Here is an 18,772-nt window from a genome sequence, read left to right as displayed (position 1 = left end):
AAAAGATGATAGCTTGGTTTATCTTCTCATGAAACCATGATGCACACGTCCTATTAAACTATGCCATAAAGCTATTCAGCAGTGCTTTGCTGTATTTGCTTTCAAACTTTCTCAAGACCAGTAATATACTTAAATTGCTTTGAAGGTTAACAACTGTTTGTCTCAGTGAAGTGCTGATGAGCCTTAAACCAAAGACCATGTTTATGAACGACTGCAATCTGTGAATCTAAAAGTGAATGATGTGTAGGGTCTCTATTTTTACTTTTCTGATCATCTGAAAAATGTATTTTAGATTTTTTTTTATCTCTAGTATTCACTGTTTTCACTTGCTACAGTAATTATCAATTGAAAAATGCAAATGACTGCAATTCAGATGAAGTCATTTTATATTATTTTGTATTATTGTAGTTCCTGGGAATGGGATATTGAACTAGTCTGCACCCTGTCCTGTGTGTGTTAACGAAATAAAAATTTTAACATGACAAAAATCCATGTGAATTTTATATAAATATAGCACTGAAAGTGTTCTGTTTTAATGTAAAAAAGTAGAGTATTGTTTGTTTATTATACGAGACACACAGTGTTATATATAGTACAGTTACAACAAAGGGAAGTCCACTTTTTTTACATTAAAATAGAACACTTTCAGTGCTATATCAATAAATAAATACATCTTTTGAAGCATCAGCTCACTCTGATATCCTGGTAGAATAGGTTGGTTACAAGTAGAGTTGTTTGCTGAGTGTAGGCTGAAGGAAGGTTATATAAATATACTACAATAACTCCTCACTTAACGTTGTAGTTATGTTCCTGAAAAATGCAACTTTAAGCGAAACAATGTTAAGCGAATCCAATTTCCGCATAAGAATTAATTTAAATGAGGGGATTAGGTTCCAGGGAAAATTTTTTCACCAGACAAGACTATCTCTCTCTCTCTCTCACACTCACACACACACACACACACACACTAAGTTTTAACAAACAATTTAATACTGGTATACAGTGATGATGATTGTGAAGCTTGGTTGAGGTGGAGGAGCCAGAGGGTGGGATATTTCCCTTACTGCTAAATGATGAACTAGCAATTCGCTGAGCCCTCAAGGGTTAACTCTCTCACTCTACAAGGCAGTAGGAATGGAGGGAGATATGCGCATTTCCCCTTTAAGTTAATTAGATCAGCTTGCTGAGACTGCAGCTGCTGCAGGCTGAGCCCTGGTGTGTCCCTGGTGTGTCCCCCCGCTCTATAGAAGATGGGATAAGTGGGGTGCAGGAACAGGGGGGAGGGAGACACCCTGACATTAGCCCCCCTCTTCCTTCCCTCCCCCCCGCACAGCAAGCAGGAGTCTTGGGGAGCAGCTCCAAGGCAGAGGGCAGGAGCAGCACATGGCAGTGGGGGGAGTGAGAGCTGCAATTGCTAACCTGCTGGGCAGCTGCTGCACAGGGAATTTAGGGGAGCGGGGAGCTGATAGGGGGGCTGCCGGTGCATTCTGGTTCCAAGCCCCCACCAGCTAGCTGCAATGGGCTGCTCTTCCTGCAAGCAGTAGACAAAGCAGGTGGACGTTAGAAGGGAGCGTTAAAAAACTTTAAACGAGCATGTTCCCTAATTGATCAGCAACGAAACAACATTAACTGGGACGACTTTAAGTGGGGAGTTACTGTACCTTGTGTTATTTCTCTTAAGTAAAAGAGCTCATTCTTTCTGAAAAGTGAGATACATTCCTTTAGAATACGTTATATTAGAATAATAGTGGGAAAATTTTCAGTTGACTAGCAGCCAGTAATATATAATTTCAAAAGTTTAAGGGCAATTGGGACTTTTTTCCAGAGCTTTTTGAGAAGGGATTGTCTTCATTAAGTCCTGAGGAAGGGGTCAATGGTGAAGCATTGTGTGTGTGTGTGTGTGTGTGTGTGTGTGTGTACACACACACACACAATATGCCAGGGGTGGCCAAACTTCCTGATCCTCCAAGCCACATAGGACAATCTTCAGAAGTTCAAGAGCTGGGGCGTGCCTGCTGGGGCACAGGGCTTCAGCCCCACTGTGGGGTGGTGAGGTTAGGGGCTTCAGCCCTGCAGGAATGGGGGTCTTGGGGCTTCAGCCCTGTGGGAGACACCTGCCTGGGCTTGGGGCCTCAGCCCTGCTCCTGCTGAAGCCCCAAGTTCCGGCAGGTGCGCCCCATGGAGCTGAAGCTCCGAGACCCTCCTCCCTGCTGGGCAGAAGCCAGACTGGATGGGTGGAGGAGCACATGGTCCCCTCAGATTTTTGCCAGGGTTTGCTGGCCCCACTCGATCACATGGTGCTACCAGATCCCCTCTCTGCACAGCAACTGGTGGAGCCAGCAAGCTGGGAGCTGCGGCCATGGGGAGAGGCAGTGGCAAACAGCGGGGAGCTATTGGGAGAGTCTCTGCTTTTGCTGCTGCCTCTCCTAAGGAGCTAAAACAGCAGCCTCTCCCTGCAGCTTCCAGCTGTTTGCCGTGGCCTCTCCATGCAGAGCTAACACCCAGAACCTGCGGGGAGGGGCTGTTGAGGATGAGCTGGGGGCAAGACTCAAGCTATTGAGAAGAAAAACCTTTAAATTGTGCCCCCCACCCGGTAGGCAGTTGTCTCTAGCAGAAGCCCCTAGCGCGATCCCTCCCCCCCCGGGTGCTGCAGGGCAGAAGCCCCGAGCTCCCCACCACAGTCTGGTAGGTAGAGAATGGGGGAGGAATGGAGGGAGCTGCGTTTAACTGTAAAAGTGCCGCATGTGGCTTGAGAGCTGCCGTTTGGCACCCTTGGAATATGCTGTCGTGATTATAAAGGTTAAAGCTAAAAAAAAAATCCCTTCTTGTCATGTTTCTCTCTCCATCCCCAATCATGCAGGATTGTTTTGTATGTTTTCTAGTATTTTGTCCAGTTTAGTGTAGGATATCTGTTACAACGCCAGATGCTCAAAATCATGAATCAAACCCCAAACAATCATGATATTGCCTTAAAAATCATGAGACTTTTTAAAAAAATGAGTTTTTTTTTGTTGGATTTTGAGCCTTTTTTCCTCCTCCTGTCTTTCTTTTAAACAAAAGCTGAGATTTTCACAAAATCACTTGACTCCAGGAGTTGGATTTGAAGAAAAGCACCAAATATCATGAGATTGATATCTCAAGGAATGGAAGTTTCCATCATTTCTCTAAGGAGGGTATTCAACCTCGTAATTGGACATTTTTCTTGATACTCACTAGGCTAATAACATGTCTCTAGCATTCCTCCACCCCTTAGTTGTATATTAGTTAATTTATATGAATTTAACTCTTTTAATCTTTTTAATTATAAGCTAGTTCCTCAAGTTTCCTGGTATATTTTGTTTTTCGCTGAACTTCTTTCCTGTTTGTCCCCATTATTTTATTTATTTGGTAATCTAGTTCTTAGAATTGAATGCAACGTTATATGTGGGTGTTTACCAAAGACGTTTAGAGGACTATTTATATAGTAGAAAATTGCATTGGCCTTTTCTGTTACTATATCACATTGCAAAGGCATATTTGTTGTCTTTCTCCCTGTCCCACTGACTGTACATTTTCAGATTTATCTGATATGCTTATATTGTGTTTGTAATATTTTTGGAAGCATAGTATTAACAAATATGAAGAAATATGCAGCAAGAGCCCAATCCTGAGCTCCTTACTCGGCCAAAGGTGACATTGAAGTTAGTGAATAAGAAACCCAGGGTGAAGCCCATTATGATCTTGAATACAGGATCTATCAAGTCCTATCGTTCGTTGCATAGACAAGGCACGTTCTAGAGGACGAGAACGATTATGCTCTTCTTAAACTAGGAGGAACATCTATAGAGAGAAGTAATCATTGGCTTTGCACTCACATAAGTAGTAAGTCACTTTGAGAGTGGTGGTGATAAAATACTGCTTTAAGGGTAGGAAGGTTTCAGAGTGGTAGCCGTGTTAGTCTGAATTAGCAAAAAGAACGAGGAGTACTTGTGATTATTGATGTGATTATATGTTTAAAGGTATAACCTTATTTCACTTCTGAGAGAGTTTTTGTCCCAAGGACAATAATTTCACATAATTGTTGGTAAAGAAAATGGAAAAAATACTATTTAATTTTACAGTTTTAAAAAGAAATTGGGTTGATTCTCTTAAGGAGGTCTCTGAAATGGGATGCATGCTCCATTAGCTGGGTGATTGTTTTATTTGAAAGAACAGTGTCTGTGCATGCGAAATGATATTTTGCCTTATATTAATCCCTAATAGAAAATTAATAGACATACTTTCATGGGGTCATCTTTCCTTTAGTCAATAGGAATCCATTTTTCTCAAGTATCTTATAGGCAGTAGACTTTCTCCTGCGCTTTGCCATACTCTTCATTTTTTAAAATCTATCTAGGTAACCAGTGTGGTTCTCTGTCAGGTAGATTTGGTGTGAAAATAGATAACTTGTCAACAACTCTGTAAAAATTAACTGAATTTGGTGCATGTGTAATAAAGATATGTCAGAGTTAGTTATATATGTGTAAGAGTGGATACTATAATGATTTTCCTAAATTGCCTCCTGTGCAATTCTGGCAGCCATATAGTCTTTCACATTCCCTAATAACATTCAAGGGAAAAAAAGATGAGAAGCCTCTCCCGCCAAAGGACCAGTAGTACATAAGAAATTGCCTTTGCTGGTGTTCCCTTAGATTACATCACAGGAAATATTTTTTTCCAGATACTTTTACACAACAAGCATGGTACTGTAAGACAAAATTATGACTATTTTGATAGATGGATGAGTTTAAAAAAAAACTTTTTTTCACTGAAACTGACTCACCAACCTTGGCCGTGGGACTACACCATAACTTTATATTCAGGAACACATAGAATGTGTGTAAAAGTTGCAGTCCTCGTAATTTAAATTATTTTAGATCTTGAAACGTACAGATTTAGTCTAAAGAAAATTACATCTTGGAATAAGAATGGTCCGAATGTATAAGCATGTTGTGTTGAACTTCAAAAAAAGCACTGAGTGAATTTTACTACAGTAATTCCTCACTTAATGTTGTAGTTATGTTCCTGCAAAATGCGACTTTAAGTGAAACGATGTTAAGCAAATCCAATTTCCCCATAAGAATTAATGTAAATGGGGAGGGGTTAGGTTCCAGGGAAATTTTTTTTGCCGGACAAAAGGCATTATATACATTTTAAACAATTTTAAATAAGCAGGTATAAGTTTTAAACAATTTTAAACAAGCAATTTAATACTACGGTGGGGGCGCGGAGTGGTGTGCATGTGTTGTGTGTTTACAAACATACTGTACATACAGTACAGTACTATAGTTGGGAGGTGCCTTGCCTTACCCCACACAGGCACAGCCCACTGGCACTGGAGACAATGAGGCAGGCAAGGAGGCTGAAGGTGCTGTAGGCTAGGAGAAGCACGTTGTGCAGCAGCGACAGCTTCCCCTACTCTGCAGGCACCAGGGGGAGGGGCTCAACCCTCAGCCCGCTCACTCCCTCCCTTCCCCTAAACCCCCATTCTTGACCTGCCTCTTCTCCCCCCCACCTCCTCCCCCTTTACTTCTCATGCTGCATCCTCGCTCCTCCCTCCTGCCTGGGGCAATCAGCTGGCTTGTGGTGTTTAGGGGGCAGGAGGGAGGGGGAAGGAGCGAGGACTCAGCGCGCAGGCTCCGCCTCCCTCCCCTCCTGCCCAGGGCAGTCAGCTGGCTTGCGGCGTTGGGGAGGGAGGGGGAGCCTGCGCGCCAAGTCCTTGCTCCTCCCCGCTCCCTCCTGCCCCTGAAACGCCGCAAGCCAGCTGATTGCCGCAGGCGGGGGGGGAGGGGGAAGGTGCTGATCCGCGGGGTCTGCCGGCGGGCGGGAGGCGCTGTGGGAAGGGGGGGGGCGCGTAGGGAGGCTGCCAGCTGTGGAGAAAGCAGGCAGCCAAACAACATAAGACTGGAGCATTGCACAACTTTAAATGAGCATTTTCCCTAATTGATCAGCAACGTAACAACGAAACAACATTAACGGGGACAATTTAAAGTGAGGAGTTACTGTATAATCAGTGCACTATTTTTTCTACATAGACTAATTTTGTAGAATTGATATTTTAGTAATAAATATAATTTTATTTGAATCTCTTGAAAAGTTAGAGTGAAGAGGTATTAATTAGTTCAGATTGATTTTTTATTTGGGAATATTTTAATCCCTTAATATTACCTTACTTTCATTGTGTGGAGAACTTTCTTATATGCTCCTTTAGAACTGACAAGATGCTGGAGTATAGGCATAAATAGTAGCCTACATTAGTAAAATATTAGGAATTCAGGAGGTCTGTTTTTATTTACACCATATTTTATCAGTTATACTGGAGTCTTTGTGCCTATGTTCTTTGAGTCTCTTAAAAACTAAATACTTGCTGTTTGCGTAAAATATTTTGAGATTTAACCACTGTACCTTCCGGAATTGAATATTATTTAACAACAACTTTTGGTCAGAGTTTTTGGAATTGGGCCTTAGAGGGTTGCATTCATTAGGGTTATGACTTGAGGAGAATTGTACTAATGGTGATGAAAGGAATTCTGTAGCTAGTAGCAAAGCTATTCAAAAGGCATTATGAAAAAAGGAGGTGATTGGCTTACTCGGGTTCAGACTGTGCTGGTTTGCATTATCTACTGGATTTTGGATATATTAGCAATTGTTGCATAAGCTGTTATTACTTTAAAAAAACAACATAAACGCTCACGAAGGTGTATTACTTAAGATTTTTGAGAGCGTGTATTGGACATGTGAGTGCTCTGTGTTTTCCTTCATGTAGACATGTGGCTATAAGGTGTGAGGGAGGCAGCACCACCTCCTCTAAGGGTGTTGTGAATGACATTTTCAAATATATTTTACTTTAAATTAGGGCTATCAAGCAATTTAAAAAATTGCAAGTAATCGCACGATTAAAAAATTAATTGTAATTAATCGCACTGATGAACAATAATAAAATGCCATTTACTTAAATATTTTTGGATGTTTTCTACATTTTCAAATACGTTGATTTCAATTACAACACAGAATACAAAGTGTACGGTGCTCACTTTATATTTATTTTTGATTACAAATATTTGCACTGTAAAAAACAAAAGAAATAGTATTTTTCAATTCACCCAATACAAAACTGTAGTGCAATCTCTTTATCATGAAAGTTGAACTTACAAAAGTAGAAATATGTACAAAAAATAACTGCACTCGAAAATAAAACAGTGTAAAACTTTAGAGCATACAAACCCACTCAGTCTTACTTCTTGTTCAGCCAATCACCCAGACAAACAAGTTTGCTTACGTTTACAGGAGATAATGCTGCCCATTTCTTGTTTACAATGTCACCTGAAAGTGAGAACAGGCATTCACATGACATTGTTGTATCCGGCGTTACAAGATATTTACGTGCCATATGGGCTAAAGATTCATATGTACCTTCATGCTTCAACCACCATTCCAGAGGATATGTGTCCAAGCTGTTGACAGGTTCTGCTCGATAACGATTAAAGCAGAGTGGACTGACACATGGTCATTTTCATCATCTGAGTCAGATGCTACCAGCAGAAGGTTGATTTTCTTTTTTTAGTGGTCCGGGTTTTGTAGTTTCCGCATTGGCATTGGCATACTTCGGATTCTTAAACCTTGGGTCGAGTGCTGTAGCTATCTTTCGAAATCTGACATTGGTACCTTTATTGCGTTTTGTCAAGTCTGCAGTAAAAGTGTTCTTAAAACAAATGTGTGCTGGGTCATCATCTGCGACTGATGTAACACGAAATATATGGCAGAATACAGGTAAACCTGAGCAGGAAACATACAGTTATTCCCCATGGAGTTGACTGACAAATGTAATTAACGCATTATTTTTTTTAACAAGCGTCATCCGCATGGAAGTATGTCCTCTGGAATGGTGGCTGAAGCATGAAGGTACATATGAATGTTTAGCGTATCTGGCACGTAAATACCTTGCAATGCTGGCTACAAAAGTGCCATGCGAATGCCTGTTCTCACTTTCAGATGACATGGTAAATAATAATTTACCAGCATTATGTCCCGTAAATGTAAGTAAGCTTGTTTGTCTTCGCGATTAGCTGAACAGAAAGTAGGACTGAGTGGACTTGTAGGCTCTAAAGTTTTACATTGTTTTGTTTTTGAGTGAAGTTATGTAACAAAAAATCTACTTTTGTAAGTTACACTTTCACAATAAAGAGATTGCACTACAGTACTTATATGAGGAATTGAAAAATACTATTTATCATTTTTACAGTGCAAATATTTGTAATAAAAAATTATGTAAAGTGAGCATTGTACATTTTGTATTCTGTGTTGTAATTGAAATCAATATATTTGAAAATGTAGGGAAACATCCAAACATATTTAATCGATTTTAATTGGTATTCTGTTATTTAACAGTGCGATTAAATCTGCAATTCATCGTGATAAAATTTTTTAATCATGATTAATTTTGTTAATTAATTGCATGAGTTAACTGCGATTAATCAAGAGCTTTACTTGTAATAGAAAAAAGTTATAAATGCCTCAAATGAAACACTTTATTTCAGATCAAACAGAATGTTTTATATAACCCAAAACAATTGTTTGTTTTTGTTTTTTGTTTTGTATTCATCTGAAATATTTTTCAGAATTTTCATTTCAGCCAACAAACCAAAAAATCAGTTATTTACACAGCTCCAATCAGGATACTGTGTGAGAACTTCTGAGTTGGTGCAGGTTGTGATTGGTTAGCTAGAGGGTTCCAAAGAATTATGAGCAATACAAAGCAAATTTGAATACGGATCATTTTTGGTTTTTTAAATGTTTTTGTGGCAGAAGTGAGTAAATATTATTTAAAAGAATTATTGTAAATTGAGTTGCCTTCTGAAGAGTTAATGTGTCAAATTTGGAGACTTAAATCAAACTCTGAGTTGTGAAACAGAAGTTTAGTCCTGTTTGTAAGTGAAAATCTCAGTGCAGCTTCAACTATAGAGTTCATATCAATGCCCCCATAATAACATTGGTGCTAATTTGAATATGTAATAGAGCAGTGTTTTTCAATCTGTGGGTCGTGACTCAGTACAGGGTCACGGCATGTAAGGCACTGGGTTGCCTTGCTCTGGTCAGCACTGCCAACCGGGATGTTAAAAGTCCTGTCGGTGGTGCTGCCTGGCTAAAGCAGGCTAGTGCCTATCTGTTCCAACACCGCGCTGTGCCCCAGAAGTGGCCAGCAGCAGTCCGGCTTCCAGGCAGGGGGGCCATGTGGCTCTGCGTACTGCCTGAGCACCGGCTCTGCACTCCCATTGGCTGGGAACCGACCAATGGGAACGTGGGGGGAGGGGCTTGGTGCCTGCAGGTAAGAGTTGTGCGGAGCCGCTTGTGTGCCTCAGCCCTGAGCCCCTCAAACCTGGAACCCCTTCTTGCACCCCAAACCCCTCATCCGCAGCCCCAGCCTACAGCCCTGACCCCCCTCCTGCACCCCAACCCCCCCAGCCCAGAGCACTGACCCCCTCCCACACCCCAACTCCCTACCCCAGCCGAGCCCCCAAAACCTGGAGCCCCTCCTGCACCCAGCTCCCAACCCCCTCCTGCACCCCAAACCCCTGCCCCAGCCCAGAGACGCCTCCCACACACTGAACCCCCCATTCCCAGCCCCATCCTGCAGCCCTCACCCCTGCACCCCAACCCTCTGCCCCAGTCCTGAACCCCTCCCACACCCCAAACCCCTCATCCCCAGCTCCATTGGGTCGCGGGCATCAACAATTTTCTTCAACTGGGTCCCCAGAAAAAGAGTTTGAAAACCGCTGTAATAGAGTTTGCTGGACACATAAAATGGTTTAAATATCCAATATTTTAATATTTACTGGCTGTATATATTTACAAAAAGTGCAATATTTAAATTGCCCGCCTGCAATATATATTATGGTATAAATAGGTAATAGACTTTTATGCTTTTGGTTAGGTAGGATTGGCATATTAGATCTTCAGTAATATGACTGAACAACCATTCAAATATTTCTTCAGATTGTACTGTAATTAGGTTGGTTGTTACTTCCCTTTATGAAGGCCATTAGTCAACTATCAGTTTTTATAAACAATTTACATTGATTTCCATGGGAGCTACACACATGGAACCACATTAAAATATGGACCTTAAACTTAGGGAATGGAGGGCAGCTAGGGTTGAATAAGGGCTTGTTTGGTGAGTAAACAGTTTAAAAGTTGCTAGGGTTTTAATCAGTTTGGTGGTGTTGAAGTGATTACAGCAATGCCTATTCCTTTATTGGAATGTGATCAAATGGGATTCTGCAGTTGCTTAAATTGTTCAGTTACATTGGTTGCGGAATAATTTTTGTAGCTCTGCAAATTATTAGTTATGCTTTGTTTCCTTTGTTTCCTATTGTCTGAGTTTATGGTTTAAAGAGTGACTGATAGTTGAGTCAAGCAGGTTTTACTGTGCTATAATAATTGATTTCAGTGACACAGGTATAGAAAAATCCATATTCAAAGTGCTTTACTACTGAAAAGTTTACAGTAACTCCTCACTTAAAGTCGTCCCGGTTAAAGTTCTTTTGTTTTAGTCGCTGTTCTATTAGAGAACATGCTAATTTAGAGTTGCACAATGTTCACCAGTGCCGTTTCGCGGAGTGATGTGGTGTGCTGGGGGTAGGAGGCAGAACTGAGGTGGGAGGAGGTGGGGTGGGGCCTTGGGGAAAGGAGTGGAGTGGGGGCCAGGGCCTGGGGCAGAGCTGAAGGTCGAGCACCCTCCGTCAGTTTGAAAAGTCGGTACCTGTGGATTATAGGCTCTCTCCTCTGCTGCCCAGGGCAGGTTTACTCACCCGGTAGCAGAGAGAGCTGCTGATCCGCCGCCAGACTTCCTGCACCTAGAGACACCCCCTGTGCTAGCGCTAAGCTGTGCTGGGACCCCATCACTCGCGGCTCTTGCCTCTGACCGGCTCCCAGATGCTGCAGCGACTGAGGGCAGCCTGCCCCAGCAGAGCGGCTGCCTCAGGGCTGCTTTCTCCTCCTGCGAGTTCGCTGCTGCTGCTCCCTCCACCTGCTCGTCTCGGGATTAGCTGCTGCTCTGAGAGGAAGGTCTTCCAGAAGCCTATGGCTTGTCTCCAGCTCTTCAGGGATCTAAAGGCCCAATGTCTCTGCGTTGTGTGTCCCGAGCGTATCATGCAACCCGGCAGATTGGTTCCCTTAGGACAGGGGTTCTCAAACGGGGGGTTGGGACTCCTCAGGGGGTTGCGAGATTGTTATATGGGGGGTTGCGAGCTGTCCGCTTCCATCCTAAACCCCGCTTTGCCTCCATCATTTATAATGGTGTTACAAATTAAAAACACTTTTTTATATATTTAAGGGGGGGTCTCACTCAGAGGCTTGCTGTGTGAAAGGAGTCAACAGTACAAAAGTTTGAGAACCACTGCCTTAGGAGATGACTGGTCTCCCCGGGGGGGTGGGGGAGTTGTTCAGTGACTTATCTGGAGCAGCAAAGAGTCCTGTGGCACCTTATAGACTAACAGACATATTGGAGCATGAGCTTTCGTGGGTGAATACAAGTCTGTCACATCTTAGGCGCATTTAACATGTGTGATTTCAGCTTTATGCGGTCAGCAAAAACAAAACAAAAACAAACAAAAAAAGAGGAAAATGACCATTTAAATATTCTTCCTGTAGTGCAGGCGATTCCGCCTGCCATTACACTCAATGTAATTTTGACTATATGAGATTTTTGCTTTAGGCTCTGACTGCGGAACGTAACCCCAGCGTAAGATGAGACAGACCTGTACCCACTTTGTTGGATGCACAGATCCAGACTAACACGGCTACCCCTCTGATACTTATCTGGAGCAGGCATTTGTGTGATCTGCTGCTCAGAGGCCAGCAGAGACATCCCCCGGGGTGCTGGGAAAGGATGCAGCACAGTGTCCCTTCCTACATGCTGCTGCTTGCCTGCTCTACCTGGCTCCTGTATCGAGCCCAAACCCCCAGAGCTTGCATGGGGAGGACTCTGCTGGCCTGGGGGAGAGGGAGTGTTGTTGGCCCACACCCTCACCCTGGGCCCAGAGGATATTCACTTACACTAGTCACAGCTGTGAGTCAAACAACATATAAGTCTTTTGTCTGGCAAAAAAATTTCCCCTGGAACTTAACAACCCCCTCCCCCCCCCCCCCCGTTTACATTAATTCCTATGGGGAAATTGGATTCGCTTAACATTGTTTCGCTTAAACTTGCATTTTTCAGGAACATAACTACAATGTTGAGTGAGGAATTACTATACAACATTGGTCATTCCTAATCCCATCCTTCAAGAAACCCTTACTGTTTAAACTGACAAAAGGCTCTCATGGAATTTAGTTATATCTAAACATAGCATTGGAATTGAAGTGCATTTTGTTCATCAGTGTTTGTTTTTAGATATGGTCTTTGTATCTCTTGTTACATTTGAAGCAAGTCTTTTTTTTTTTTTACACTTGTGATACTTTGTTGAACTGTTAGCAAATTTAACTATAAATCTTAAAGTTGCAAGCTGTATCCTCAAACTCCAAGAGCCTTCTTAATATGTTTTGTACAGCTTTTGGTCCTGGCAGGGAGTAAAATGTGGCATGAACAATTTAAATGTGTTTTGGAGTGCATAGCTGATCCATATTGTAATGCTGCTTTTTCTACTCCATCTGTAGCTTCCTGCAGATTTCACAAAACTGCATCTTACTGACAGTCTCCACCCACAGGTGACCCACGTTACCTCTAGTCACTCAGGATGTAGCATCACTAGTGATTCTGGAAGCAGCAGCCTTTCTGATATCTACCAGGTAAGACAGTATTTCATAATACCTGCTCCTCAAACAATTTTCTTAAGATAAATATTTTAATTCCAGAATGTCAGCCTATAAGTGATTACATGTACTGTAATGTAGGTATTTTGATGCACCTAATGTTGAATATACATTTCATTGCTTTTTGTCAATATTCATCTAGTGAAACAAAAGAAAAATCAAATTATTTACAAGGAAGTATGTTTTCTTTTAAAAAGGGAGGAATTTGAGATTTTGATCCATATACTAGTCTAACGTTTAAAGGTAACTCATGATTGGTAACTTAATGAATCTGATGCACATTCTCCTATTTATTTGAAGGCAATACTTAGGTCTAGTCTTCACTACAAAGGCTGTGCTGGTATAGCTATACCAGCAAAGCCCTTTAGTGAAAATGCAGCATATACTGGCAAAATGAGTCCTTTTGCTGGTATAATTGTGTCTCTACATTGGGTGGTGGTGGGAGGGGTTGGGGAGACATAGTTTAGGAGTGGTGTTTTGGTTTTTTCCCTACACTCCTATCCCACATAGCTGTGCTGATAAAACTTTGTAGCATAGACCTGCCTTTAATGTTTACATGTAACTATCAGAGCCACTTGGCAGCATCTAGAGAAATGACCATAATAGAAGCCAACGTGTTCTGTATGAACTTCGATTGAATCTATTTGTAATTTATAGTTTTGGAGAGAAATGTTTTCACCCAATGTTAGATTGGAAGTTTTGAAATTTTAGAATTTAAGGTTTATGACCTAGTATGTGGAAAAAAAGACTGCCTCTCTCCTGATGCCAAACTGCCACAGTTGAAATTAGTGGGTTTTCTTGAGCTGGAACATGCTTAGTGTAAGGGAGGGAGTTGCTAACAGTGTGCATTTTGAGGGTCTTTAACTTTGCTCTCTGTCTCCCTAGTCTATCAGAACTTGATTTTAATACTTTGCATATTTCATCTGTTCTTCTAGGTATTCGGGGAGGTGGCAGCTTAAGAGTTGGAGGAATTTTTAAAATGGTTGTTATGCCTCTTGTGGAGGGCTTTTTGTCATAAGTTTGCTGGGATATCTTTGTATATCTTTGGAGTGATTTGAGTAGTCAAAGATTTTTGTGAAAGTTAAAGGCTTTCAAAGCGTTTGAATGCTTGTTTTATAAATCTAAATAACATAAATATTTGAAATAAAAACAAAAACAAGTCATAATCCTAAATTCTGTCTGATGCACACATGGTGTAGCTCCCATTGAATTCAAGGAATTGCAGGCAAGTATTGGAGGGCAGAATTTATACTCATAAATAGGAAAATGTACAGTTTTAAATGTGTATGTAGGGAAGCATAAGTGAATTTGAAACAAATGAATTTACTTTGATTGGCGTTAACTGTTAAAAGTATTTTGGAGTGCTGTTCACACTTTAGTTTTTCATAAACCACTTACTGCCTGCTATAGGAGCAATAAAGCCACTTACCTATGTAAACATCTGATCATTTTGTAAGAAAGTAGTTGAGGGTAGATTAGAAAAAAATAGTAATTTAGATTAAAGGAGAAAACCTATATATGCAGAAGCATAGATTTTTAGTTGCCTTGGTATTGGATATTGTGTTCTCCAGAACGCATGTTGTTGTTGTTGGCTGCCCTTAATAGCCTATTTTGAACGTGAACAATTGTTACATATAATTACTTTAGATTTTAGTGATAGTCTGATTTGGTGGCTAAACCTGGAACCTTCTTTGTAATTGAAGACTGGCTAAAGTCTTGGTCTCAGCTCAGTTTAGACAGTAATCACAGTATCATAAGGATTTATTTTAACAAAATTATTAAAGTAGCTGTACAGTTAGGAATGTGTGACAAGTACAGTGAATTTACCTTGAAAATCAGAATTTTTGCCTCTCTAAGAGAATGGTGCTTCTGGGTCAGGATTTAGGGTTATACTGAGTGGAACTGGGGAATTAATACATTGTCTCACAGTGTAAGTGCGTTTTTATTCTAAAGATTTCAAAGTGCCTTACAAATTCTATTCACATAATAGCAATGGAATGCATCTGTCTCTGGGAGCTAGTTGCAGGTTAAATTAGGTAGACAACAAGGACTTAGATACTGCACTGAACAATGGCAGCGAAATTTTGGCAGAGCCTTAAGCAAACCTGTATCAATGGCTCTCTAATGCTCATGAAGAGGAGACAAGACCTTTGGATTTTTAAGGTTTATCCAAAAGATCTTCCCCACGTTCAGCTTCATGGAATTCAAAATCCCATGTTCATAGAAGCTACAAAGGAATAGTTACAATAAAAGCTCTGTTATCTGGCATGTTGGGGGAATAGAGGGGTGCCGGTTAATCGAATATTTGGTTAACTGAGAGTTATACAACGGAATACCAATTTTCAAAGAATTAGAATACAATAAAATGAATAAAGTATAAAATAGTATACAGGTACTCACCAATCCAGTAGTGGTACTGCACTGCAGAGTGGTTGGTTTCTTGAAGCACTTAGGTATATACAGGTAAAGTTTTCTATACAGTAGGTTCTCTTATGACACTACATATCACTATGGGCAGTGCATGGCGTACACCCAGATCATTTAAAAATACACTTCACACTAAAACTATACTAAACATAATTTAATCTTTCTTTGATGATTCAGAAGGCACTTTAGGATCTTGCAGTGCCTTAGGGTCATCATTATCAACATCAATTATCATTGTAGATGTAGAAGGTGTAGGAGATTGGCCTATTACACACCCTGGAAGCTGCTTTTTTGAAGAAATCCCTGATATCAGCTTGCTTACTTGTCTTCTGCCTCTTTTGCATAAAAGTAGAGTGCAGAATATGCAATTGCATAACGTGCTGGGCAGTATACTAGTCCCGGTTACTAGATTGAAGATTTGTATTGGGAGATATCAGAAATGCCGGTTAATTGAGCTTTCTGCTTAATTGAGTGCCGGATAACAGAGCTTTTACTGTATTGTATTTTCCAGTGCGTGGAACTTATCTCCTGAAGTTAAGTTTGCAGTAATGGAATTACCTTTATGTAGCATCTGGCTGGGGTTTCAAATGAACCGTAGGGAGTTAGGGATGGCCTTTTGGCAACTAATTTCTTTAGGCTCCTTTAAAAAGAAGAACAGGAGTACTTGTGGCACCTTAGAGACTAACAAATTTATTAGAGCATAAGCTTTCGTGGACTACAGCCCACTTCTTCGGATGCATATATGCAAGTACTCCTGTTCTTCTTTTTGCGGATACAGACTAACACGGCTGTTACTCTGAAACCTGTCTTTAGGCTCCTTTGAGGATCCCAGCCAGGACTCTTTAAATGCTCTTTTGTAAATGAGGCTGATTATTTTATTTAGATTCTAGAACATGAAAAAACCCGATCTAAAAATCCTTCACATACAAACTTAATATTATTCTGAATCCTGCACATGACAATCAGTGTAAATGAAGTTGTTAAAAGGCCTCACTTAAGAGGCTAGTTTAGTTATGCTAAGGGAGGTCCATAGCCTGTGCTTAAATAAATAGTAATTTATGAAAGTGGTCATTGACATTAAAGTCATTTTGATTTTGTGGACACTTGTTACAAATAATGTCTCTCTTCCTATCAAGTTCATGTGTGTCAAATCCTTTTCACCGGGAAAGAAAAATTAAAGCTCCTGCAGTAGGGAATGAAATTTACCCTGGTGCAGAGGGGCCTATGCAAGGCTTAAGCCCCACTGAAGTTTGCTTTTAAGCGAAGTGCCAGACTTTCTGTGCAGGGGTGAATTTCAGTCTGTGAATAGGCAAAAATATCATTCATTTTGGGGATTCTGAGTTTTGAAATGATGATGTGGGAAATTGCTATAGTTAGTGCGGTGTCAGCACTTCTCTTGTAATTACCCTTTTTCAGCAATTTATAACTCTTTGCTGATGGTTTTTTAGTTCCAAATGATTTTATACCTATAAATCCATATGATTCTTCTCAAATGAAATTTTTAAATACATTTTCTTAAATTAATCTTTTAATCTGCTAGTTCCAGGTACATTATTATTCGTTCTATTTTAAGGAATATATTGTCTTAGTTATTTAACCTGAAAGCTACAATTATTCATGTGTGCCTGTTTTTAAAAGATACTTAAAATTATGCATTTTTAAAAAATGTCCTGGTACAAATTCATTCAGTCTACCGTGTAATGAGATAAATTTTCAAAACTGTTATTTTAATAACCCATAATCACTATATAATAAAGAATTCAGATAACTTGAAAATATAAAAAGGAATATTACTCCATGATTTTTTATTTTTGTGCAAATACTCTTCAAGCTGTGCTTTTTCCAAATAAAAAACTGTGTATACACTCAGATAGTGATGTGCATTCTTATGCATAGATCTTCAAGATAGATATTCTACGCCAGTGTTTTTCAATCTTTATTCATGTGCGGACCCTTAAAAAGCTCAAATGGAGATGCGGACCCCTTGGAAATCGTAGACATAGTCTGCAACTTCCCAAGGGTCTGTGGACCACAGGTTGAAAACCACTGTTCTACAACATTTACATACTTCATTTATTTTCTACAGGGTAGAAATAGGGTATGTTTTATGACTGTTCACAGGTGAGGGTAAATCATTCATCTCTGACCTCCAGTTTAGTCTATAAGGCAGGGGTCGGCAACCTACGGCACGCGAGCTGATTTTTCCTGGCAGGCGGCGTGGGCTGAGCCGCTCAGCCCCGCCGCCACTCTGGAGTTCCCGCTGCCAACTGCCGGCTCCTGCGGGACCCGCCGCGGGTCCAACTCAGCACCTGCTGCTGGCCTGGGGGGAAGGAACCCCAGGCTGGCAGCAGGCTGAGACCCCGGCTAGCAGGAGCCGCCGGTGAAAACCCCAGAGCCGCGGCGGGCTGAGCTGCTCAGCCCCGCCCCACTCTGGAGTTCCCGCTGCCGGCTCCTGCCAGCTGGGGTCGCGCCGCGGGTCCAACTCAGCACCGGCTGCTGGCCCCTCACCAGCAGGGGTCTCTACCGCGCAGCTCCACTCATCTTGCTTCCAGTTGGAGGCTGTCTTGCAGACAGGGTCCAGGCCTCCAGCCCTGCTCAGGCCTACCAGCCACCTACTCCACTCACCTCAGCTGCCAATCTTGGTTTCCAGCCCTTGCTCATCCTGCTTTCGGGCCTGGAGTCCCAGCAGGCCACCCTTTACATATAACAGTAGTTTGGTTATATATTATAGACTTATAGAGAGACCTTCTAAAAAGCGTTAAAATATATTGCCGGCATGCGAAGCCTTAAATTAGAGTGTATAAATGAAGATTCGGCACACCACTGCTGAAAGGTTGCCAACCTCTGTTATAAGGGAAATGAGCGTGGCATCTTGCTGCAGTGGATATAAATTCAGGTTAGAAGATTACTATTCTTTTTTTTTTGCAGCTGCAGTTCATTTGAATCAAGTCAAAAACTCAATAATCCATGAAAAATACTGGTTAGAACTGAGACACTAGTACAATTAGCTCTCATAAGTACAGACTATTACCTTCACTTTTATCTTCTCCCTCATTTTTATTTAAAAACAAAATATTGTAAACTAAAACTTACATAAACTTTGTTACTGTATCTTGGTTTTGATCATATACTGGGCATTAGGTTATCAGTATTGTTTGATCTCGTATCATGGTGTTTGTCTTTAAAATGGACATCTATACATTTTCTAGAATAGATAATGCTGTAAAGAACTTCTTAGCAAGATTGTTGGGTTAAAGAGGCCTTCTTTTTCAAATGGGTAATACAAATCAATAAAATGTTTTGCTTTTGTTTAATTGTGAAGTATATTATTAACTAACCCTTCACTGCAAATCTGAGTATATGGTGTTGCACATTTTCTCAGTTAACTGTAGCTCTGTATTTGCTTCATAGCAAATACAGAGGTGGTGGGGAGGCCCTCAAGAGCTGCTGTTTGTAATGGAAATAGATTCGTAGATCTTTTTTAATTTGAATAAATCATGAAGCTGAATCATCAGAT

General features: G+C 41.0%; 1 protein-coding gene across 9 annotated transcripts in view; it reads left to right on the top strand.

The window, feature by feature from the left end:
- The window catches only part of RAPGEF2 (Rap guanine nucleotide exchange factor 2), a 335,598-nt gene that overhangs the window by 247,758 nt on the left and 69,068 nt on the right, over positions 1–18,772 (top strand). For all 9 annotated transcript variants that reach the window (XM_054030402.1, XM_054030403.1, XM_054030406.1 and 6 more), the window contains one exon: positions 12,673–12,804. In XM_054030402.1, coding sequence (XP_053886377.1) covers positions 12,673–12,804 — 132 coding nt within the window. The remainder of the gene's footprint in view (positions 1–12,672; positions 12,805–18,772) is intronic.

Source organism: Malaclemys terrapin, chromosome 5 (assembly GCF_027887155.1).
Source record: "Malaclemys terrapin pileata isolate rMalTer1 chromosome 5, rMalTer1.hap1, whole genome shotgun sequence".
NCBI lineage: Eukaryota > Metazoa > Chordata > Testudines > Emydidae > Malaclemys > Malaclemys terrapin.
Note: the sequence above shows the minus strand (reverse complement) of the source record. Positions and strands in the feature narration are given on the sequence as shown.